General features: G+C 35.8%; 2 protein-coding genes across 2 annotated transcripts in view; both read right to left on the bottom strand.

Annotated features, from left to right (window-relative positions):
• LOC140234958 (bifunctional epoxide hydrolase 2-like) overlaps positions 1 to 12512 on the bottom strand; it is a 37908-nt gene extending 25396 nt beyond the window's left edge. The window contains exons 1-4 of the mRNA XM_072314995.1: positions 12311 to 12512; positions 6286 to 6370; positions 5620 to 5776; positions 4703 to 4896 (exon numbers count right to left, since the gene is read on the bottom strand). Coding sequence (XP_072171096.1) covers positions 4703 to 4896; positions 5620 to 5776; positions 6286 to 6370; positions 12311 to 12417 — 543 coding nt within the window. The 5' untranslated portion in view covers positions 12418 to 12512. The remainder of the gene's footprint in view (positions 1 to 4702; positions 4897 to 5619; positions 5777 to 6285; positions 6371 to 12310) is intronic.
• A 7940-nt stretch (positions 12513 to 20452) lies between these two features.
• Positions 20453 to 24247, bottom strand: LOC140235299 (uncharacterized). The gene is made up of 5 exons (XM_072315326.1): positions 24227 to 24247; positions 23288 to 23527; positions 22453 to 22599; positions 21225 to 21335; positions 20453 to 20695 (listed from the first exon to the last, which is right to left on the bottom strand). The coding sequence occupies exons 1-5, from the start codon at positions 24245 to 24247 to the stop codon at positions 20453 to 20455; spliced, it is 762 nt and encodes a 253-aa protein (XP_072171427.1).
• Between the last annotated feature and the right edge of the window lie 236 nt (positions 24248 to 24483).

Genomic DNA, 24483 nt, shown 5'->3' with positions numbered 1-24483 from the left:
CGCACATCTGTCCTATTCTCATGTTGCAATAACTTAACATTTACTCGGCAGATCATCTTCAACTTTGGTTTTATACAGAAGAGATGATTACCTGCTGAGCCTTGTACAAGTAGCATTTTAGTTATTGTTGCTGCTGCTGATTGTAAATTACAGGGAAACCCTGATTTTTATTGACTGTAGAGCATTGCTACCATGACATATTTACCTTCGGATGGCAAAGTTACCATAACCTCTAAGCAATTTGACTTTGATTAGTTATGAGGGTATTGATGTGAAAGGTCACGGGGACATTATATGCACGAAAGTGTTGAATGTATTCAGTTGCAGTGTCAGGCAAGCACTACCTTGAAATTCTTCTGAATGGAATAAAAAGCTTAATGGAAAGAATTGGATATTTGGATCATGAAAGTTTCCTACATTTTATATTTCATCGTGTACTCACGGTTAAATTGCTACAATTAGGATCTACTGTATAAAATAATATACTTTACAGTTTCAAGGAAACACTACATATAGAGGAAATCAAGTAACCGTATGTCTTTATTAGCATATATGTCACTGTGTCTTCACCAAAGATGAAAATGCCTACGTCACTTTCCTCATCAAGTAAAGACAGATACACCATTCTTTCTCTCTCTCTCTCTCTCTGTCTCTCTCCAGAAACAACCCTGCCAGGCTATCCGGTCCGCACCCAGATTCCGTATGAAGGATGTCATCAGAACCTTAACTTACATGTGGAATGCATCCATCTAAACTTCTCAAATATAATCACAATGTGCTTTCAGGACTATTATAGAAGTTGAATATATAAAAGACATGTGTATATATTAGAAAAAATCCAGATTAAATGCTTCTTTTTTTTTCTTTTGTTTTTCCTAAGTGATGAAGTAAAACAAGGCCTGATATCAAAATGTGCACAACACTACTTGGCAAAGAGCATTTACAATATGATTTGATATAGATCTACTTCCAATTTTGATGGCAGCATTAAAGGGATGAGGGATGGTCTACTTTTGGTTGAGATGGAGATTTTGTAAAATAATGAGAACCCTGTTATGAAATATTAAAGAGTAAACAATACCAAGAGGAATTCCAAATTTATTTGTTAAAAATTGGTTTTGAAAAGGCTGAGATGTACAAAAACATAGGGGTCCTAATAAAGGTGGCACCCACTTCTAATTATTATCATTCTGTGTCACTTAATAAAAAAAAAAATTCTTGGCCGTTTCAAAACCAAGAACTTTAATCGAACAAACCTCAAATTACTCAAAGAATTTGATGCTCTTTCATATTTCATAAGTTGTTTTTATTTGCTTGCAAAAAGTTAAAGTCTGAATCTCCATCTCAACCAAAACTATTCTACTTTATACCATGCCTTTGAGACTCAGAGTTACAAGCCGCATACTACGTAGTAGTTTATGGAAATTGATCCTGTTATTTCCTTTGAAGCCCAAATGCCAACATTTTAATTCTGTCAGATTGGAATGTCTTTTGTTTGTGTTTTTATGGGGGGGGGGAACAAAAGGGAAGTGAACTTTGCCTTTCTTCATCAGATGGAGGAAAATATGTGACATGTTAGAAAAAAAAGAAAACTGCACGTTGAAGTGCTTAAAAAGAGAAAATTTCACAAAGTAACAGTTGGTGAATCTGAAGGGAAATAGCATAGAGCATGTTTTTTCTTTTCTAGTTTAAGATATAAAAGAATAGTATGTAGCTTAAAGGAACGAACATAAGTAAAATGCTTCAATCCAAATGCCAAGTACAAGAAGTAGTGAAAAGAAAATGTGCTGGTCAAGATGTATGTTTTGCCAGGTTTCTTTCACATGTGCCATAATTGTCATGATGTTGGTAATACTGTAATATATGTTAGCTATTCAAGGCCCCAGCAATGTATTCTGGTACTTGGAATATGGGAAAGTATTAGAGGGAAACATTACCCATGCATTTTGGAGAGGTGATTTTTTTTCTTCACTGAGAGACGAGTATTCAGTACAGATATCTTATCACACTGGTCTGCAGAACACAAAAATAATATCAGACTAAAAGTAGATTTTTAAAAATTTGGCAGTCACCATTCTAATTTAGTTGTACATTGACGAAAGTTCAATGCAACAGCGTACAGTCATAATTAGCTAGGATATGTAACCACAAATTGTTAAAGAGATAGAGATATTGAAATATTGTTTAAAGAGAACATTTTGTTTTTCTAACTGGTGTAACGTTTGTGATGCTGGACACATTATAGTATATGTCACATTTAAAAAAAAAATGAGTCTATCAATGCAGTTAAAATAGTCAGCGCAATTTGTATTGTTTTTCAAACTGTTTGGATGTATGTGACAGAGATTTGTTCACGAAAGACATTTTCACTGAGGACTCATTCTTTTCTAATGCTTTTAATCATTTAAGAAGATTGCTTTCAGATGGATTTTTTTGTTTGTTTTTAGATGTCCACAAATGGAGACTGAGGTTCTTTACCTTTCAAAACGAAATATTGTTGAAGAGAAATAATTATATATATTTTGCAGGATTCAAGCATGTTCTTAATGTGTATGGTATTCTAATCAGCATTTTGGTAACCAGCAACATAGATGTCAAGTGCTGCTATTCTAGTAAATGTACGCTAATGGCAAATCATTGCTTTAAAAAAGAGAAATTGCCTCGTTTACTGTTTACTGTATTTCATTCGTGAACGCTGTTTGAGACGGTGGTTGCGGGCGTGTGCACATTGTGTAGTACGTTTTGTTGGTTGACTGGGAATTTAGAGTGTTGGTGATAACTGAAATGATTTTTTTTTTCACAAATTTGTGATAATATAGAAAAAAAAATCGAATTGCAAACAAACAAGTTGTTACATGTCTGCTCCAATGACATAGAACTTGGCCAAGAATTAATATAATCTGCAATTATAGACTCGATGATATAACCGACTTAATGATGGGAAGGGGAAATGAGGCTGTTATTACATTGTACGCATTTCACTTCTACTTCCTTTTTTCTTCTTGTTTGCTCTTTGGAGGGTGATATTTGCCTTACTTTTTCACACAAATCCGGGATACATAATAACATTCTTATGTCGCCGACTAAGTGTGCGTTCCAAACAACGTTCATGTAAACAATCAACCATCATAAAAGAAACATTTAGTATAAGTCTTCTGCGGGAGAATAAATCAAAATAAAATGCAAACACCTCACCTTAGAATATTACAAAAGTAAAAGTGATTTCGTGCCTATCCCTTGCAGGGCTCCGTTTCAGGGCCTGAGAATGCAAACTACATGTATATAGCATTATGAATTCCAAAGCATTCTCGGGGGAAGGGGTGAGTATGCAGGATGGGAGATTTGGTATCGTAATTTTTCCCAGTAACACGTGATTTGTTATCACGGTTTCCATGACGACCATTTCCGAACATAGTAAACAAGTTATATATAACTCTTAGGTTTCATTGTTAAACATAGATTAGTTAGATTGATACATTTTTCACACACACACAAAATGTTTCAACACTTTCGTACGTTTTAACAATTATGAATATTTGACATTTTCAGGGAATGACCTAATGATGATCAGTTGCCATGGTAACAACACTACTGATTTTATTATTATGATTTTTTTTTTTGAGGGGGGGGGGGGGGAAGAAGCACATTTCAGTCATATCAAGGTGCCACAAAGGGTTTTGCAGTCAGCTATCCAACCTGTCCATTGACTTCGCCAATTATGTAAGATACATGCCTACACGCACTATACCATGTACAATATATATATATGGGCTTACGCTATACATTCGATTTTTCATTCAAAATGCGCGTCCGGTAAAAATACATCGTCCCATTTAGGATAACATAAAACGAGTTATCTTTCGCCTTATCTTGTAATTTCTATGCTGCATAAGATATCAGAATATATATTATATTTCGGAAAACTAAAAACTTTTGAATAGATTGATTTAGGTAGTTTAAAAAAACTTTGAAATATTGGTAGATTTTACAAAGTACAATTTTGAGTAAATCAAGTTTTTATGTTTCATTGCGCCATATATGTGCGTGTAAAAATTCTACATTCAAATGCATATTAGTCAGGTTTTAAACTTGAAATGGAAGATAACACATTTCTAGTTTGAAAGGTACTTATCAACCATTACTTATTTCGGTAAAAAAATAAAAATCGTGATTTTTGACATTCGTTGAAATTTTGTGCTAAAAAAGGCATTTTTCGGCAAAAACGCGCTTGACATCCGGCCGTACGCTAAACTTTAGTATTTTTGCAAGACTTTCAGCTGGAAAACTTAGCATTAACAAATTTTGCCGTCCAAAGTAAAAAAAATCGTCTTGGCTGGCCTACTATTATGTGATTTCTTATTTTTTCATTATAATTGTTTCATTTACTTCCATGTACATGTGTGTGTAATGAGAAACTGTATTCCATAATTCACTTATCCTACTGCACCTTGAGCACATTAGTCATGTGAAATTGGCGCATAATAAGTGCCCTGTATCATAATTATGTTCCACACCTGAGGTGAACAGAGAACAAAACTTGCTAATGAACATCTTATCTATGATGCAATATCTTGCAAAATGACTTCATCAATAGTGTATGACGACATCTTTGTAAAGTTCTGGTGATCGAGTGCTGCACCGTATCAAAGCCAGTCCTACTTCAGTATATCTTTGAAGGCTTCAATGACTATATCAAGCTTACTGCTTCTTCCATGACCCGAAGCTTGTTCACTGCTTCTTTGAAAATGCTTTCATCCGGCTTGCGCTGACCGAAGCGGCAGGACTCGATGAAGTGGTCAAAATGAAAACTTGACAGTGCTGTCAAGATACCAGCTGACACAGTGTTTTGTTCTCTGTCGTCGATGTAGTCATTGGTCAGTGCTGCTGTTTTGAAGCCTACATTGGTAATGAGGATTCCCAACATCAAACAATTCATTGTAGTAAGAGTTTCAAATTTTACAAAAAAAAATTGATCATCAATCAAATATTTATTTGGATTCATTCTTGTTATGATTTTTTTCATTTTTTGGTAGCCTCAATCCACCCAGCAGTAAAGTTGCATATCAAGATTCATTTTAACATTAAAAGTTGTCATTCTATTCATAATGATGTATCATTCAAAAATTTGTACACATACATTTGCTTCCTTGATGAATTTGTATTAGCAAAATAATAACACAGCATCATGTCTATCACAAAATCAAGATCTATCATTACTATCTCTTCCTTCACGGGTTCCTTGATTAAATATTGCTACAGAGCAAGTTATTCATCATCTCATTTGGCATGACTTCCATTGTGATTGTAAATGGACTGAATTAGAGTCAAATGAATCTACCTCAAAAATGTTAATAGATTTTCATGCACTCACATGGAGATTTCTCATGATACAATCCCTTTCTATCCACAAAACAATTCTTGGTGTATATTGGTGTATACTATGCTCACCAGGCTAGAGATAACCATCAGGAAGTGAGAATGCAAAACTGTTGATGAGGACCAGCTCTACTTGATGTATGCATATCTTCTTGTAACAAAACATCCAAGCAGTATCTTCTTGATCTCTTTGTTTCATGAAATTTTTCTATGCTGATGTTGACTACGAGGTGAGATTTTTACCATGTTGCCTCAGCACTGCTACAGCATTGATGATTTCTGGGACCAGCTTGAAATCCATGAAGGCGTCAAACATGGTCCTGGTGTTGAAGTCTGGTGGTAAGGTCACACCCTCTTTCTTAGCTGCCTCCCTACACTCCTTCTCAAAGTGCTCAGTAAACTGCATGAGGAAACAAGCAAACCAATTCAATGCTACTACTAAAATTGTCATATATTTGCAAGCATATTATATGAAAAAGGACTGGTTAACAATTTCATGTCAGGTTCAATTTTTCGTCACGACCCATTTTGTTTGAATGAGAAATAAGTAACATCCCTTATCAAGTCGCAATGTTTGCAATATTCCACTTTAAAATGATACTCCATACTTTGCATAGTGTTATGTGAGGCAATGTTATTAATCATTATGTGAACATCAGTGTTGGCTCCTGGATTTCCTGAAATGGTGCACACAATAGATAATCACAAACACCAACTTCATCTACCAATAAAGATATCAGAATCAGGGTCTGTCGATTTAAAGACAGTCACTGCTAATAATTGTTGATTTGTTGAGTTGCACAATTTGTCATTTCACATGAAGGGAGTATGTATTGTGTATCCTTATTGCATTTACAAAAACAAGAAAGTTTTCTGGACACCATCTAGAGGAACATGAGTGAAACAAACCTGTCTGGTTGTCAGCTCACCCCGCTCCATCTTACAGAAACTATTGTCCGGCATTCCCCCGATGATTACCTTCTCCAGGAATGATCTGGATTGAAGAAACAGTGCAAACATCTCTCAGCTGTTACATTTGAGATATTTTGTAGTCTTTTCTCCATGCGTGTGGATCATTCTTTCAGTTGAAATAGAAAATTTGACCAGAAGAAGAAGAAGGAGAAGAAGAAGAAGAAGAAGAAGAAGAAAGAAGAAATAACAGAAGAGGAAAAGGGAGAGAGAGAGAGTACTGTGGAGGAGGCGGTTGGGGTGAAGCAGGACAGCAGAATGAAACTTTAGGAATTAGACAGCGATTATAGCCAAAGGAAGAAAAGAAAAGAAAACAGTACAGTTGATGAGGTGGAGGTGGGAATGGATAGGGATGTGACAGAGATAGGAGCCAAAGGGAGGATGAGGAGGGGGAATGGGAGTAGGAATTGGGAGGTGGAAGGATAGATGAGGGAGGTAGAAGGCTGCCAGGAGAAGACACAAGACTAGACGGTAAAGAGAATAGAAGTAATATAAGGGCTGGAAGGAGGGAGAGAAGGGGAAAGTACAGTTAACAGAGAGGAGGTAGAAGAAGGCAAGAGAGGGAACTAAGAGAGAGGAAGTAGGGAGAATGGACATATCATATTAGAAAAGGATGAAAACTGGAAAATAAGGGCAAAAACAGGAATCACAGAGTATCACAACTGCACTTCATTATTGGATATATATATATATATATATATATACACTCAACCAAAAAAGTAAGTTCCCCCCTAGCATTTTTGGATATATCTCAAAAAGTATTTTACCGATTTTCACAATTCAAATGGGAATGGATAGGGAATTATATTACTCATAACATGAATGGCATATCATTGCCACCAGATATCATTATTGGTGTGAAAAAAATGCATTTTATGTCAAAATGCATGGGGAAAAAAGCTGCACTTAAGGTTATATGAAGCATATTGTGTACATTTCCTATGCAAGTTAGCAAATGACCTTTTTAAATTGTAATATGTAATTCTCATGAATTTCTTCAGGTACGATGTGCTTCCCTATTAAATAGATGTTATGCATACTTTTTAAACAATAGGCCTTTTCAATATGAAAATGTTGGTCGAAGCCATGTGCTCTTTAATTCCAATTCGGGTTGATCACATTAATGTGCTTATGACCATTTTGCATCATGCCGCGCAGCAAATTTTTGAAAGAGGGAGAGCTACAGCTTTCTATGAAGCTGGGGTTCCAGTTAAGGAGGTGGCCAGGAGACTAGGGGTTTCGCCCAATGCCATTTCAAGGAAACTTAGAGCAAAGTTTCAGGAAACTGGAGAGGTAAAAAATCTGATTGTTTGATTATTTGTGTAAAAGTCAATGCAAATGACTAAAGTGCAACCTTTTTTTCCCCATGCATTTTGACATAAAATGCATTTTTCACACTAATATTGATATCTGTTGGCAATGATATGCCATTCATGTTATGAGTATTAAAATTCCCTATCCATTCCCGTTTGAATTGTGAAAATCGGTAAAATACTTTTTGAGATATATCCAAAAATGCTAGGGGAGAACTTATTTTTTTGGTTGAGTGTAATATATATATATATATAAATAGTCGCTGGGGTGACAAAACCTCGTATCTCAAAAATGTCAAATGTTCAGGAGAGCGAAAAAACATGGCGGCCAAAGCACTAGTGAATGGGAAAGCCTTCTCTTTGACATGTCATGGTGGCTTCATTTTTGGAGTAAGACAGTTGGGATTTGGCCAGGACATCACTTGACCCATTATTTGACCATTAAGCTAAAAAAAAAAAAAATTGACAATTTGAGATACGAGGTCTTGTCACCCCAGCGACGATTTACATATATATATATATATGTTTTAATGTCTCATTTTCTTTCAACAAGTTTGTTACATTAATGGCATGGATTGAATCTGTTCATTGATCAGGTTACATATTGGCCATCATTTATCAAAATTAGTAGAGCAACATTGAAATTTTCCAGAGGTGAAGATAGAAGGATATCAAAAGGATTATGTCCAGAAACTCTGACATTCTTGCCGTCATGTTTGACTAAGACTACACCATGACTTTGTAGCATGACCTCAGCCAGCAATGACCTTCAGCTCTCCCCTGATCAACAGAAGAAAAGACACAATTCAAACTCGATTTTTTTTAACCTCCTACCAATTTTGCTGAGTCACACTCAAGCCAGTCTGCCAATTATGATGAGTCACACTCCATCGCCTGATCATTATAACAATATATGGCAATCAATTCTATACAAATTTCCCTCTCGGGTTAATGTTCAACTGGAATACAAATGTTTGGAGTATTTATTCAACTCTGTACAAGTATATTTGCATTCACAGCACAAGAGTTTAGTTTGTGAAGTTCATATAAAAAAATACAGTTCTAACAGAGTACTGAGTACCAGAGAAAGAGACAGTGCACTCATAGAATTGGACTGGTCCTAGAATTAATAATCCCAGATATGGAGATCTAAATTACAGAAAAAAAAACTTGGATACGCTGCATTTGTAGACTAGTTAAAAGTAAAGGTAGAGCAATGTTTGGAATTCAGATCTCAATGTTTTATTTTTTTCAAGGCATCTTTCTCTTCAGGTTAAATTCACAGCCTGAAAGTCAAGATCAAAGTTTGCTTACCTTTGATACCACACAGGCTTTGTTTACACAATGCTCTGCTCATATCACAGATTTCCTTCTGCAGTACATTTCATATTCATTTGGATTATTTGATAATTGTCTGAGTACACTTTTGTAAACAAACTCTACATCACAAATATTTACCAAGATGTCTCCATTCTCCACATGATACGAGACTTATTCATCTAAATCAGCTTAACACTTGATTGTGTGATTGTCACATTACACACAGCATATGAAATGACAGACGTTATGTGTTCATGACAGACTTAAATGTGTTGTTTGTTCACTTTATTTCATTTCACTGTTTGTTTGTTTGTTTGTTTTTTTAATACCAAAGGCCAATACTGCAATCATGGACATCATTAACAAGGATTTCCTCCTAAGTTGGCCAATTATGTTGGTCCACTGTTGCTCAGTTTGTCATAGATAAGTCACTATAGTGGTTCTATTACTGAGATACAGGCCTACTGTTCAAAGTTGGGTGGTGCTATAGCCAACAGGGACCCTTTCTCGAATTGCTCCATACAAGAATACTCTATCATGCTGACAGTTCAGTGATGACATGTTACAAAACAACTTTATTGTAACAAGTTCACACATTGATTACAGTTGACAGTGGTCTGATCAACAGGGCAAGCAATTTAATTAAGGAAAAACTCTTTCACTCATGGACTTGATTATTCTCCTCTCTTCTAAAGTCCAACACATCATATGACATAATCATGATTGGTCAAAGCCGTTTGTTTTTGCAGGTATGTGTCAATGACTTGTTCTGGCCCTGAAAGAGAAAGACGCAGTGTTTGTTGTCTTGCTGTGGTAAACATTGATAAGTAAGGAAGAGCTAGGATGTGGTTTGGGGTAAATGAAAGAAATGTGTATGTATGATGGTGTCTTGACCATCTCTAGAAAAGCAGACAGATTGTTGCTGTAGAGTAGGCACTGGATGTTGGGCTCTCTGAGAGAGAGCATTTCTGTCTCTTTCTCTAACAATAATGCTATTCTAAGTATAATATCTTTTGAAAGGCACTTCATGACAGCAATGACTGCAATTTTTTTGCCCCAATTGAAATGTACCGTATCACTCAGTTATCAATTTTCAACACACTCTACACAGAACCAATCACCATCTCAAAGCAATTACAGGGAAATTCCTTCCTAACATTATTCTGCTTTGTATCAAATTGAGAAATCAGGGAAGTAAAATCTGGGAAAATTCAGGGAAGAACAGACACTCCGCTACAGAAAGTTAAGCACCTTTAAAAGACAAGTTCACCTTCATAAACATAAGGATTGAGAGAATGCAGCAATATTAGTAGAACACATCAGTGAAAGTTTGAGGAAAATTGGACAATTGATGCAAAAGTTATGAATTTTTAAAATTTTTGTGTTGGAACCGCTGGATGAGGAGACTACTAAAGCTCATGATGTCATATGAGTACAACAGTACAAAGAAAATGTAAAGAAAATTCAACATATTTTCACTTTTTTCGCATAATAAAAGAGCACTTGACTTGCCTCTTTCTAAAGGCAATGGGAATAATATTACCCATAACATATGTCAGTAACAATGTGTACTTTTTTCAAAAGATGAAATTTTGTGAAATTCTCTTTATATCTTCCTCATATTGTTGTACGCATGTGACATCATACACTGCAGTTAGTCTTCTCATTCAGCGGTGACTGCACAAAAACTTCAAAAATTCATAACTTTTGAACGGATTGTACAATTTTCCTCAAACTTTCAGTGATGTGTTCTACTAATATTGCTACATTCTCTCAATCCTTATGTTAAGAAGGTGAACTTGTCCTTTAAAGTATAGAAAGCAAAGCAAACTCTGTGTCACAAACAAATTTGTTCAGCAGCTCTCCATTTGGTTTGTATACAGAAATTTGTAAATTTCACTTTTTGCTCTGGAAAAATGTTTCTCCAAACCTGTTCTTGGTATATTTAATATAAGATAAGGGCAACATGTTTTGCATATCTTCATAGTCACTAATAAGTTCTGTATATCTCCATAGTCACTTATAAGTTCTGGTGAATTTCTATGTGCATTTAAATCAAATGGAGAGTTGCTCCACAATTGACTGATCTACTGTATACACCATATATTTAGCGAGTAAATTTTTGCGAATTGAGACTTCCCGATGATTTTGCGAGTGGTTAAATTCGCGATCGTGGAGTAATGTACTGAACATGTGCAGAGAAATGTATACGCACGTGCGTCATGTTCATATCAGGATCAGAGTCGTCATTTTTGCATGTCTTTAATTTCGCGAATAGCACCCGACTCGCAAATTTCGCAGAAGTAAAAACCTCGCTAAATATTTGACGTATACAGTACTTCCCTAATTTTTATTCTTACATAGTAACATAATATCAGGATGAAATTTCGCTTTGAACTTTTGTGTGCCTAGATATTTGGCTAAAATAACTTGCAAAGCTGTTTTCAGACGAGCAATCCATCAAAAACTTTTTTGATTTTGTGTTGGTCCACTGCCCAAACATAGAAATGGGTAGGATTAGTATATTGTAGTTCAATGCATCATTGGGTATTATGAAATCATGCAGTGCTGTGTGTGTGGTTGGGCAACCATCCCACATTATGTTACACACATACACACACATGCATACAAAACCACATTGGAAATGAGAAAAAAAAATAGAGTGAAAATATTTCATAAGATCTTCTACCCAATACATGAAATAATATGTCACCTCTAATTCTGGGTACAGGTGCATACATTTATATTGTATTTCTCCATCCTGTAAAAGTATGTCTATGTTTAACTGCAACCAGCCCGAATGTGAAGCATTATAAGTGTGTGAAGGAGCACCCCAGGGTTTTTATAGTCTGTGACATGAATCTGAAAAATGTCACCACACAATTAAATGTGCATGCACTGTAAATATTAAAATGAATGGCAGTGAATGTAGTGGTGACAAAAACCACAATGATAATTTTCACATCATATAAGGCAAGAAATTTAGAATACTTGAAAAGTTGAGATATGTTTCCCTTATTTTGGTGGCAGATACCAATATCACATATTAGCCCAAGGCAATCAACATTAATACTGGTACATTACTAGAAATAACATAATTTTTTCCTCTCTCTTACAAACTCGGACTGAATCATTATGGGCATAGCAAGGCCTTGAAATGGCAACCTTGATGATTTCTGTGTTACAGCTGAGGCAATAAGTGTGCCTTCGAATCGAACTGCGTGATGTAAACAAGCTAAAGTCAGAATCTATTGTGAGCTATATGCTGCTGATCCTATCATGGATCCACCACAACCAACCTCCAAATCCATGCTTTTGGTCATGTCACTTACCCGGGGAGCCCAATCGATTCTCCGTACTGTCTGAGAGCATCCTGAACTGGCTCGAATACGACACTTCCCAAGCCAAATATGACTGCTTTCTTCGAATTTTGGGCCATTGCCGTTGAAAATGAACTCTCCTGCCAAGAAATACAGACTCGTCGGCTAAATTGTGATATCAGGACTCGTCAAACCGTGGTTGTTAAAGTTTACTATGACGGATTAGAGTACTAAGTACATTGTAGTAGCTTATGGCCAGCGTGCAGGTGCAGGCTAGCAAATAATAAGCGTCCAGGGTTTCCATGCTCTTCCGGGGTCTACCCCTCCTAGTATGTTTACATGGCATTTGCATTACTGGTTCACAGTGCTCGAATGTGCATACGAAGAGGGTGTCTTCTAGGCATTGTTGATAGTAGCCTAGCTATGAAGACTTTCCCTGGACTATCCATAAATTCTTACACAAGCATTCAGTATTAGTCTTTCTTGCTACACCGCCATTATGTGTCCCATATATCTTCATGTTTCCCCTCTACGTCAAATCGGTCTGTCCTTTAGGGGCGGGGGGGGGGGGGGGCGTGGAAAAATGCTTTAGATCATGCAAGCACTAAAGTGTGAAACATTGTGGGTGAATATTGAAGAATTAGTTACAAAGTTCCAGGCCAAGGATATAAACGAATAATTGGCATATGTGCCATTTAATATTTTTCTCTCTCTTGCTATGATTGTATATCGCTTGTGAGCTGATTTTCAATAATGTAACTTTTTGTATCACGTTACATAGGAATGATATTGGAGTATAAAAACTAGGGCATTTATCTCGGAGAGATAAAATTTGGATCATGTGAAAGAATATACCAGACAAAAGATGTATACCCCGAGGGAAAGGTTTCTTGAAATATCAATCCATTAAAGTTTTTTTTTTTTTTAATGATCACATTTTCCTTCTTTGAGAATCACTTGAATCTCGAGACTTTTTCAAACTACAGTTGTTAAATCAAAGCGCAACCATGAGTAATCTTATACTGTTTTGAAATACCACGAAACTATAAGATTCTGATATTAAACATATCCACCAAAGAAGACATGATTTTGAAATGAAATGAAATGACATGACATGACAATATGATATGAAATGAAATGAATATTTATTGACCAAACAATAACATAAGAAATGTAGCCAATATAAAAACTAAATAAGAAACAGAAACACAAATAAACCAACTAAATATAGGACCACTTACACATCGGAGTCTTTGTTTGGTTTGTTGGCATATTCGTCTGACGTATACTCCACTTCTTCAAAATGATTTTAACAAAATATAGACTAATCATAAATCGAGCATGCGTGTCAACGTGGAAAGTTGTTCTGGGACCACAAAATGCTCAATCTCGCTTTGATGAGTAAAAATTCTAGAGCTTAGTCACACCAACTGAAAAGTTTTCACGGGGCAGTAAAAATAATAGTCATAATCACTATATGCAAATTAAAAGTGATGACGTCACATTCAGCATTTTATTCATATCGGGACAACAACAATGTTGTTATTTATCTTTTTATACCAGATTTTATAATAAATTCAATCGCTGCGATTCTAACAGAATTACCAAATTTATAGAGGTATACAATTCGGCACACAATGTCATGTAATACATGTATTCATGTATTTGAAAATGGATATGAAATTACGGACCCAATTGATATTGTTTATTCTTTTAATGATTATTTTATTAATATAGGATCAAATTTAGCATCTTCCATAAATGAAACCGATATTGATTTTATGCAGTATTTTTCTGAATCATTTGATATTTCTCTTTTTTTCTCACCAACTTCATACCATGAAATAGTTAACATTGTTGGGGGCGCAAAAAAAACGGGGAAAAAAAACGAAGAAGAAAAGAAAAGAAAAGAAAAAAACGAAGAAGAAGAAAAAGAAGAAGAAGAAAAAAATCGCCCGGAGGGGGGAGGGAGAATGGGGGGGGGGGGGGGCAAAAAACCAAATCAAGCAAGATAATAACAAAACGTAATGATGACGCGGAAATATACAAATTTCGACTCACTCGCTCGTACTAATTTAGAGTATTTTTTTTTTTCAAGTCCTCAGATTGTTGGTATAAATCGTTATCTATAAGGCCGTCACTATATCTTGATTAGAATTGTAAGATTTAATAAGCAAAAAATGACAAGAGTTTCATAATTTGTAAGCTGAAATACACAAATTTTCGGCTCGCTCGCTGCGCTCGCTCGCCAAAATTTGTATAAAAAAAAGAAGAAGATAAGAACAAAACGTGACGATGACGCGGACAAAATGATAATGTCTATTGTGTTCACTCATGTCATTTTATATTCAGCAGGAAAATGTTACATGGAGCAGCGACTGCAATTTCATTCGTTCTGAAGCGATCGCCGATTGGATCAAAAGAGGACGCCAACGGTTTCGAACATACGGGGGAGGGGGGCGCAAAAAAAAAAAATCAAAAAAGATAAGAAAAAAAAACCGTAATGATGACGCAGAAATATACAAATTTCGGCTCACTCGCTCGTACTAATTTAGAGTATTTTTTCAAGTCCTCAGTTTGTTGGTATAAATCTTTATCTATAAGGTCGTCACTATAATTGTGAGATTTAATAAGCAAAAAATAACAAGAATTCCATGTTTTGTAAGCTGAAATACAAAAATTTTCGGCTCGCTCGCTGCGCTCGCTCGCCAAAATTTATATAAAAAAGATAAGAACAACACGTGATGATGACGAGGACATATATCATACAAATTTCAGCTCACTCGCGCGCACTAATTTAGAGTATTTTTTCAAGTCCTCAGTGTTTTGGTATAAATCGTTATCTATATAAGGCCGTCATATAATCTTGATTAGAATTGTAAGATTTCGTAAGCAAAAAATGACAAGAATCCCATGTTTTGTAAGCTGAAATACAAAAATTTTTGGCTCGCTCGCTGCGCTCGCTCGCCAAAATCTAGCAAAATTCATTACATTTAAATCACCCTCAAAAGATCCCTTTTAAGTGCTTGAAAAAGCATCATGTGGACTTGGTTTAAAGTCCCTACCCGGATGGGGTAGGGGTTGAACACTTTTTCATAAATTAGGGGCGCAATTTTCGTGCTTGCCCCGGGCGCCGTTTTCCCTAGATACGCCACTGTTCCCATCCATAAAAAAGACGATCACACACAACTAAAAAACTACCGCCCAATATCCCTTCTCCCAAGCATATCAAAAATTATAGAGAAAATTGTTTATAAAAGACTATTTTCTTTTTTAAATAAAAATGAAATTCTTATTCCGAATCAATTCGGATTTAGGAAAAACCATTCTACAGATTACGCTATTACTCAACTTTGTGATAAGATAATTGAAGCTTTTATTAATAAGGAACATATTGTTGGAGTTTTTATGGACCTGAGTAAGGCATTTGATACTATTGATCACAAAATTCTTATCCGCAAATTAAAACATTATGGAGTTCGAGGAATACCTCTTCTATGGTTCACCGATTATTTATCTAACCGTGAGCAATATGTTGAATTTGATTCATGTTCCTCCAGGAGGTTAAAAATCAATTGTGGAGTACCACAAGGGTCTATCTTAGGCCCTCTGTTATTTCTTATTTATGTTAATGATGTAATTAATGTTTCACCAATATTAACTTACATTTTGTTTGCAGATGATACAAATATATTTTATTCACATAAAGATCCACAGATACTTATTCACACATTTAATCTTGAATTAGGTAAAGTTTCTTCCTGGTTCAAATGCAATAAATTATCTTTAGATATTGATAAAACTAATTTTATACATTTCAAAAATGTTCATTCTTCTGATATTGAATGTAATTTATATATTGATGGGTTACCCCTTGTAGAAAAAAGTCTACTAAATTTCTTGGTGTAATTATTGACGCTAATCTTACCTGGAATGAACATGTAAATGATATAAGTAATATTGTATCAAGAAAAATAGGTATATTGTTCAAACTGAAAGATTTTTTGATAGAAAAGTCTCTTTTTATTTTATATAATGCACTGATTTTACCATACATCACATACTGCAATATGGTATGGGCAAATTCTAACAAGACAAAAATTCAATCAGTTCATCTTCTCCAAAAAAGAGCACTCCGCATTTGTACCAACTCACATTATCTTGCAAATTCTGAACCATTATTTTTTAAATTGAAAACTTTGAAAATCCATGATATTCATACATTACAAAGTGCAATATTCATGTACAAATACAAATCCAACACCCTCCCTTCCTCGTTCCACAACCTATTCACTGTGAACTCCAGCGTCCACGTTTACCCAACTCGACATTCTAAAGATTATCACCTCCACAATCCCAAGTTAATGATAGCTCACAAGTCAATTAGACATCATGGACCTGACGTTTGGAATAATCTCCCCGAGCAAATTAAGACAACCACCAAATTACATTCTTTTAAGGCACTTATGAAAAAAATATCTTTTATCGAAATATAATGATGTATGAGTGTTAAGAAGTTTTGGGTTTTTTTTTTTTACGTTCACTCACAAACAGTTTATATTGATATAGTATTAGTTTTAGTACTTTGCTGCGCATCAAAATTGTTGATATTGTATACAGAAGTATGTAGAAGACATACATGTGACACAAAGAATAAACCAAAATCAATTTAATCAGGTATATATACCCAAACATTAAATTAACAAAATTGTATTTCATCGCATGCACAGCTCAGCACAGCACTCACCTCAGCACAGTATTATGGTAAATATGCCTATTGATAACAAATAAATGAAAACTATTTTGAATTCCCCCTTTACTTTTGATTTCATAAATTATTACAATATTTTGGATTTGACTATTGATTCTATTTTTGTAGACACGTCCGTTATACAGATATGTAACTCGATTTTAAGTCTCGAATTTTACCCCGAGGCCTCGATCCATGTCAAGCTGCTGCTTATGATCGCGGTCTCCTGCTTTTCTGTTATTATAATAACCAAAAAAAAAAAAAGTATTGAATTTTAAAAATCAATTTATTCAAATCCCCCCTGTTATATTCTTTTTTTCTAAAATTCGTTTAATGAAACGACGTGATATACTCCGAATGAATAATCAATTATTATTTACATACTCTACAAGTGTTGATTTAACGATTCGCCTCCGAACTTTTTTTTTTGTGAATGATATGCTACACGTCTTATACATCGAATACTGTCATGTTCATAGTGTGTGTGTGTGTATATGTACCTTGAATTAATTTGCAAGACAGTATATGCTTGCTTAAATGTCGTGTAACGTTAATTTCTAAAATATGTGTATTCTTTGTTATGTGTGATTTGGAAAAAGGCAGAAAATCACTCATCAAATCAAATCAAATCAAATGTAGCAAACCTACTTTGAGTTTAAATAAGTTAATGTTTAGTTTCTCTTATCAATCATTATGTTCATCGCGTGTGATATATTCATGGGTCCAAAAATGTCGCTTCTCCAAAGTGCAATTTACAGGTTCAAAAATGATTTAATTCTCAACTCGTCTCAGATCGTTTGGATACGTGATCATTATAGAACTTACAGTTACTGTTACTCTTTAGTAACAAAACATGAAACATCGAAATTGCATTAACTTTTCTCTCTATTTTGTCTGACTTTACTTTAGGTTTTCCAGGGCAATTTTCGTAAGAATGTTATTTATATTTATTTTATATGCGTTCACATTCGTATGTTTGAAGCGGTGAAGTGACTTTGGTCAAACGATTTCATGTCTAATGCTTTCAAATTCGTTTTAGGCACCCAAATTGTTAGTGGTTATAAGTTCAAATTCGGTTGTGAGCATTCAATTTCGTGTTTGGGCATGGAATTCTAAGTTTGTGCATTCAAATAAGTGCGATGCATGATGGGCTCGCTTTTAAGCACTTTCATTTTTAAGCAAGCGATTTTCGCAACTAAGCATTTGATTTCGTATGCACGTATACTTATAGATAGGCAAGAGTGCAACGGTTACGTCCAAGTAGTCATTGAATGTGACTTTTACTTCATCCATTGTATCGGGTTGTATCGGATCCGGGAGCGGCGTACGGAAGTGGCACCAGATTTTTTTTTTTTTTTTTTTTTTTTTTTTGGGGGGGGGGGTTTGGGTTGTTGTTGTTGTTGTTGTTGTTGTTTTTGCGCCCTCCCTTTACACGGAATTCCTGGACCCCCCCCCCCCCCCCCGTAAACCTGTATCGTCGAAAATCGAGGGGTCGCTGTCCTCTGTCGAGAATATTAATGTCCGCACTGGTTGCCAGATGAGTTGTATGGGTATTGTACTTGCTGTAATACGATCCTTTCAAGAAAACGAATTCGTTCTGAAATCCCGTCGACGGCTCGTCATGTGCAAGATGTTACGAATAAGTATTACGGATACAATACTGTATACGACACAAATGCGGCACTTTAGATCGAGTCATTGTGTATTTATTCGGGACACTACATTCTCAAAATACTTTCTTTTAAATTATTTCGTGGTAATCAGTGCCACGTGGCGCATTAATCAATACTCCGGTTAATTTCAGCAGAAACAGAGGAACATAACAAGCTAAACTCAGCACTAACTTACCTACTTTGCCACTCTATAGTAAAGGATTCGATTGAAATGTTGGACAGTGTTGGTAAATCGTGTTTATGAATATGGCTTCCAATAAAGTGATTCTGTAGCACAAGCTACCGACCAATTTATTTTACTTAGCTGTTATATCTGGAACTTATATGAAACCTTTAAGTACTATTTGACGAAAACTTCAAACATTGGATTTCAACAATGTGCCTGCACACAAATCTACACTTAATAGCACTACCAACAGACACAACTATCTTAGTTCAGGGATTTATATCGAAATCAATTGTCTCATTTGTACATCTTCTGCCGATTTTGGTACAGAGTTAACATCGAAAGCATTGGCAAATGAACAGAGCAAAGGTTATACAACTGACATCATAAACCACTTTTACTATACCAGTCCTATCTTACCAATCGTAGTTTTGCCATTTTAAAGGGATGGTACAGTATTGGTGGAGATGAGAATTGGGCTTTTAGCTTTTGTGAGATACCAAGAAAACACATATGAAATAGTATAGAGCATCCCATTTTAAGAGGAATTCAAAGATTATTTGATGAAAATCGGGTTTAGAATGTCTGAAACATCCAAAAACAAAGTAAAACAAAGCTATCGTAATAAAGTGTTGGTCCCACACTTATCAGAATCACTCTGTTTTGGATATCTCAGCCATTTCAAAACCAATTTTCATCATATAAACGTTGAATTCCTCATGGAATTACATGCTCTTTCATATTTCATAAGAGGTTTCTCATCATCTCACCAAAAAATGTTAGAAATCTGAAATTAGGTCTCAACCAAAACTATACGACCCCTTTAAAAGCGAAACGTGAAAGTGCAATAACAATTGCCGTATACTTTATGTATTAGTATCTACGAGTACTGATAACAAAGCCTTTTCCTAGAGGAACATCGTACAAAGTCTATATGTAATATTATATAGTATCATTCATATAGATATAGAAGTAGTAGTGGTATACACTATACAACTCAGTAAGATTTGTAGTATTTCGATCGTGTACATCCTCTCTCTGTGTTTATGGAAACAAAAAGCAAATAAACAAAGAAGGGTCTATCAGGATAAATCGACAAATCAGATCTTTCTAAATCTTCAGTTTCCGGTGAATTTCATTCTCACTAAAGAGTCGTGCATCCATTTTCCAAACGGCATGAATGTCTACATGTTTTAGAGAATACTTAACATGTCTCCTATAACATCTTTAATGAAATCTTACGATCATTCACTTCGGAGTCATTTGGGAAACAAATGAAAAATAACCACATATCACTCAAAAATACGCTTTCCTTTCGAACCAAGGATTTTTGAATTTTTCGGGGTCCAAATAATTTCGATGGAAATCTATTTTTTCCCCTCCATCATAGAGAAATTTCCAGTTTTATCATTCTGAGGAAAGTTCTTAATTACCTCTATACAATATACCAGCTTATGAAGGTAAACTGATTTTCAGGGTTGCCAAAAGGGGCACACAATCATGAACTTTAATTAACAGACTTTACAATTTGAGACAGCAGAGTAATACGAGCGAATGAGACCGTCTTATCCGTACCACCGCCAGTAGCAATATTTGATGCCAAGCACTTTTACGCAGACGTAAGTGCGGTCGCGTCTCTGCCTTCCTGGCATCGCGCCATCGGTCTCCACCTCCAGCCACTGAGACGTTCGACCGCTGCACATCCCTCGGATGATAGGCCCGTTTGCGGCCTGGACGTAGCCCTCCGGGATTGTTCCTGAGACACGGTAATTCTCCGTCTCCATCTTGTCCGAGACCAAGTCGATGACCTGAACAAAATGGTCAATGCAAGGGGGAAAAATCAAAGTAGTCCGTTAAATCGGCTCTATAAACTGAAATCGACACCAACTAAGCGGTTCATGGAAATAGAAGCAGGCATGTACAATGGAGACAGCGCTTGTTTTGAGGGGCCAACGGATCAAAAGGTACTTGGAATATGACAGATTCTCCTACTATAAAACAGAAGGTCAAGTTGGATCTCCTTTTTCAACCTATACGTCAAACACTGATTGAGTTTCAAAACTGTGAGTAGTCATAACCCCACTTCACGTAACCACGTGATGAGCATCTTCAGTTGAATTACTTTACACACACACACTAACAAGCACGCTAACATTTTATATTATATTGTATATTATGCAATATATATATACATATATAATATATGTATGCATATATATAATTATATATATATATATATATATAATACAATGTATGTAAATATGTAATGTAAAAATGTATGTAAACATGCAAACACATGGACATACACAATAGCATACATAAACTTTTCAATAATACCTGATTATGCTCCTTGTTCCTGGTGAAGTTCTCTGCCATCTGTGCCAGTTTGTCTTCAAGGGCGAAAGCCACGCACGTGTTCTGATCATGGATATTCATAAACACCACATTCTGCCAGAGGGATTCATAGAAGCAATAATGATATGGTTGAAAAGTACAAAGGAACTCCATGAGGGATGCGTCAACAACAAAATAAAAAAAACAACAACAAACAACTAAAAGACCCAAAACCAAAGGACGAACTTATAGCCATTTCCTACAACATGGTGAATTACTTAGTTATTAGGGGATGTCGATGCCCCTTGCCCTCCCACTCATAGAAAATGTTGGGGAAAAACAATCATTTTGCACCCTTCCTCCCCCCCCCCCCGTGATTGCGGATAATGTGCAAAAATCGTTTGTTTGTTTTTAAACAGAAAACTGTTCGACTATTTCACCTTAGACTGTGCGCCAGATTGTTAAACGTCATTGACAGATCCTATCACTTCAGTGGGACATTAATTGTTCCTTCACGATAACACTCAAACTTGGAAAAAATGCGATTTTGTTTGTTTGTTTGTTTGATAGATACTTTATTTTCTGCAAATCAATATATACATAAATTACATAATCATGAACATGGGAAACATACAAAGTATATTTGAAACAGAGTCGTTTGACTTGCATAAACAACGATATAAAAGGAAATTAATGATATAATATTACAGTATGCATGTCTATGCAGCAGGGATTACAATAACAATATTACATTTAAGAAGCGATAATGCAGAGGGCCGCCATTGTAAGCATTGCTTGAAAAGATGGCCGGCCCGAGGAAAAGGTAGGAACGTATTAAAATTCGTAACAATACAAATTCTGCTGCGAAGATAGCAGGGGAAACTAAACTCTGATGTGTGATGGTGGTGAATGTGCGTGGAGGTGCTTGAAAGTGCACAGGGGCATTGCTGTCTTTCAAGTTCATGTTCTCAGTCATACATGAATTAAACTTTATCAACATAATTAGGTATCAATGGAAAGAGGAAGAGTTCTTCATTCCTTACAACCAACATTGCACTCTCCATAGCTGACAATTATTATGAAACGGTAGCCCTCCAAATTTAGATTACCTTCTTCTTCTTCTTTTTTTTTGACACGCTCTGTATTATGTAATATGTACTTCATCATGTTGTTATTGCACATCAAGAAAAATAATGTAACTCTAGAGGAAGCAACCTGAAATCAAGCTCACCCGATCGAAGTCGATCGCGATCGTCGCTGGCGAGCCATCGCTGAAGTTACCAGGAGCGTTGATGAGAACAGTGTTGAGGACGCTGTTGTAGGTCACGGTTTCGGAGGCAGACTCCCCGTTTCCGCCCCTCAGCTCCAAGTGCCTAACCTGCAAATCACGTGATCAGTTTAAACGGCCTTAACTAACTCTTCGGATGAGTCGTATTATGACGTAGTGACTTGTGTTTGGGCATGATTATTATTAAGAGGTTCAGCCAATACCTGTCAAAAGTCAGTCTCATGTGAAACGCATGAACAGATACAATGTTACACAGAGGACTGAGAGGCACAATTTCAGCGTATGAATTATTAAGAAGTCAGCCTACATCACAATATTATAACTGTTTCTGTATAACGATCCTCTTACCACAGCATGAAAATCAACCAAGTGATACGGTTTGATCAGATAAAAATGAAGTTCATAATTGATTAATTTTGGGGTTAATTTCTGAGTAGATATTCTCTTCATTTCGGAGAAAAATAGTCGTAATAGTCACACTATTATATCTATTTTGTCTTTTAAGCTTTCTTAGTCTCCGTGAAAGCGTTTGTATGGATATGTAATCTGCATTGTAGAACTTTCATGCCATCGATGATTTAATATGATTACCTGCATGCAGAGTGGAAGTTTTCAAATTCTATTAAGGCCTATTCATGCAAACATAAAATAATTTTAAAGTTAAATTAATGCTACGAAATTTTTGAAAAATCATGATCACCATTTTCACCATGACCATAATATCTAACATTATCATCATGGAATCTATATAAAGTATGTGAAGTTTCTTTGCACTCACTGCATCATGATCGAGGACTTGATCGCGTGCCCCATTTAGGCGACCACTTTTGGCTGGTTCCTGACACTGAGCACTCCCCTGGTGAACCACTGCAGCGATTGTGATGGCACCGGCTACAAGCAGAGCTGTTATGAGAACAGCGGTACAGGGGATCCTCCAGAAGGCGAATCGCGAGGCTCTTGGTGACGCCGTATCTGCCCCCATCTCGGAGTACGCTGGCAGAGACGAGGAGTTGTCGCACTAACAATAGGCCAGAGAAGACATGGAAGATGTCGATAGTTAGTTTTGAGGTGTTTGAATAAACAGAAATGAACTCCGGAGATATCAAAGTGATTGTATAGTATTTGTTGACGTGACGTGACGTGATTCAGCTCTTAACTTTTTACGAGATATTGAGAAACGACTTGAGATGAAATGTTAAAGAGCTTATAATTCTAAGAGGAAATCGAAGTTTACTCTATAAAAATTGTTTTTGAAATGGCTTAGAAATGCAAAAGCAAAGCAATCCTAATAAATGGTGGGTCTCACTTAACTGTACCATCATTTTAACTGTGCGAAGATCTTAGATAAATGAATATCAACGTTGATCATGATATCATGACAATAATATTATGTTCATTGCCGAGGATACCACTGTATATAAATCTGGTACTTCATTGCTGACTTTCTGGAACAGTTGCGAGGAATTGAACATTCTATAGTGCTGTTTGTTTTAGGGGAATTGTATATTTCTTGAAAGATTGCAATGAGACCGCACTGCACTATGCATTGTTTATACGGAAAAGTTTGTGTAATAGCTTGATAAATCGTTCTGCATCCAACTGGGGTCCACAAGTTGAGTAATTTAATTTTTTAAAACAAAACACACACACACACACATAAAAGTGCGAATTATGCTGTAAAATCATTTTTGTGATATTATCAGTCTAGAAAGCTCACCTGTGATCCTGATTTCTCCATGGTGAAATCGTATAGTTGAAAGAAGTTTCAAGGTCGACAGTGTTGAAGGAGTTGGTTGCTCACCGTTCAGTTGCCTGATGAAACGACACTTCAAGTTCACACGATTTATAACGAAACGCTTGGGCGTGGCTTTAGTAAGATCTCAACTTTCACTCAAAATCCTCATGCTCTGATTGGCTGGAGCCAAATCAACGGAGCGCTCATCTAAATCTGGCTTTGGTTCAATATGATCTCTA

The sequence above is a fragment of the Diadema setosum genome, chromosome 11 (assembly GCF_964275005.1).
Source record: "Diadema setosum chromosome 11, eeDiaSeto1, whole genome shotgun sequence".
Classification (NCBI taxonomy): Eukaryota; Metazoa; Echinodermata; class Echinoidea; order Diadematoida; family Diadematidae; genus Diadema; species Diadema setosum.
The sequence above is the reverse complement of the archived record's forward strand: the minus strand, read 5'-3'. Positions and strand labels throughout refer to the sequence as shown.

Coding starts and splice junctions, on each gene's coding strand:
- LOC140235299 (XM_072315326.1), bottom strand. CDS start 24,247: ATGGAGAAATCAGGATCACAG. Junction 22,600..23,287: donor AAGTCCTCGATCATGATGCA/GTGAGTGCAAAG, acceptor CGTGATTTGCAG/GTTAGGCACTTGGAGCTGAG. Junction 21,336..22,452: donor TCGCGATCGACTTCGATCGG/GTGAGCTTGATT, acceptor TCCCTCTGGCAG/AATGTGGTGTTTATGAATAT.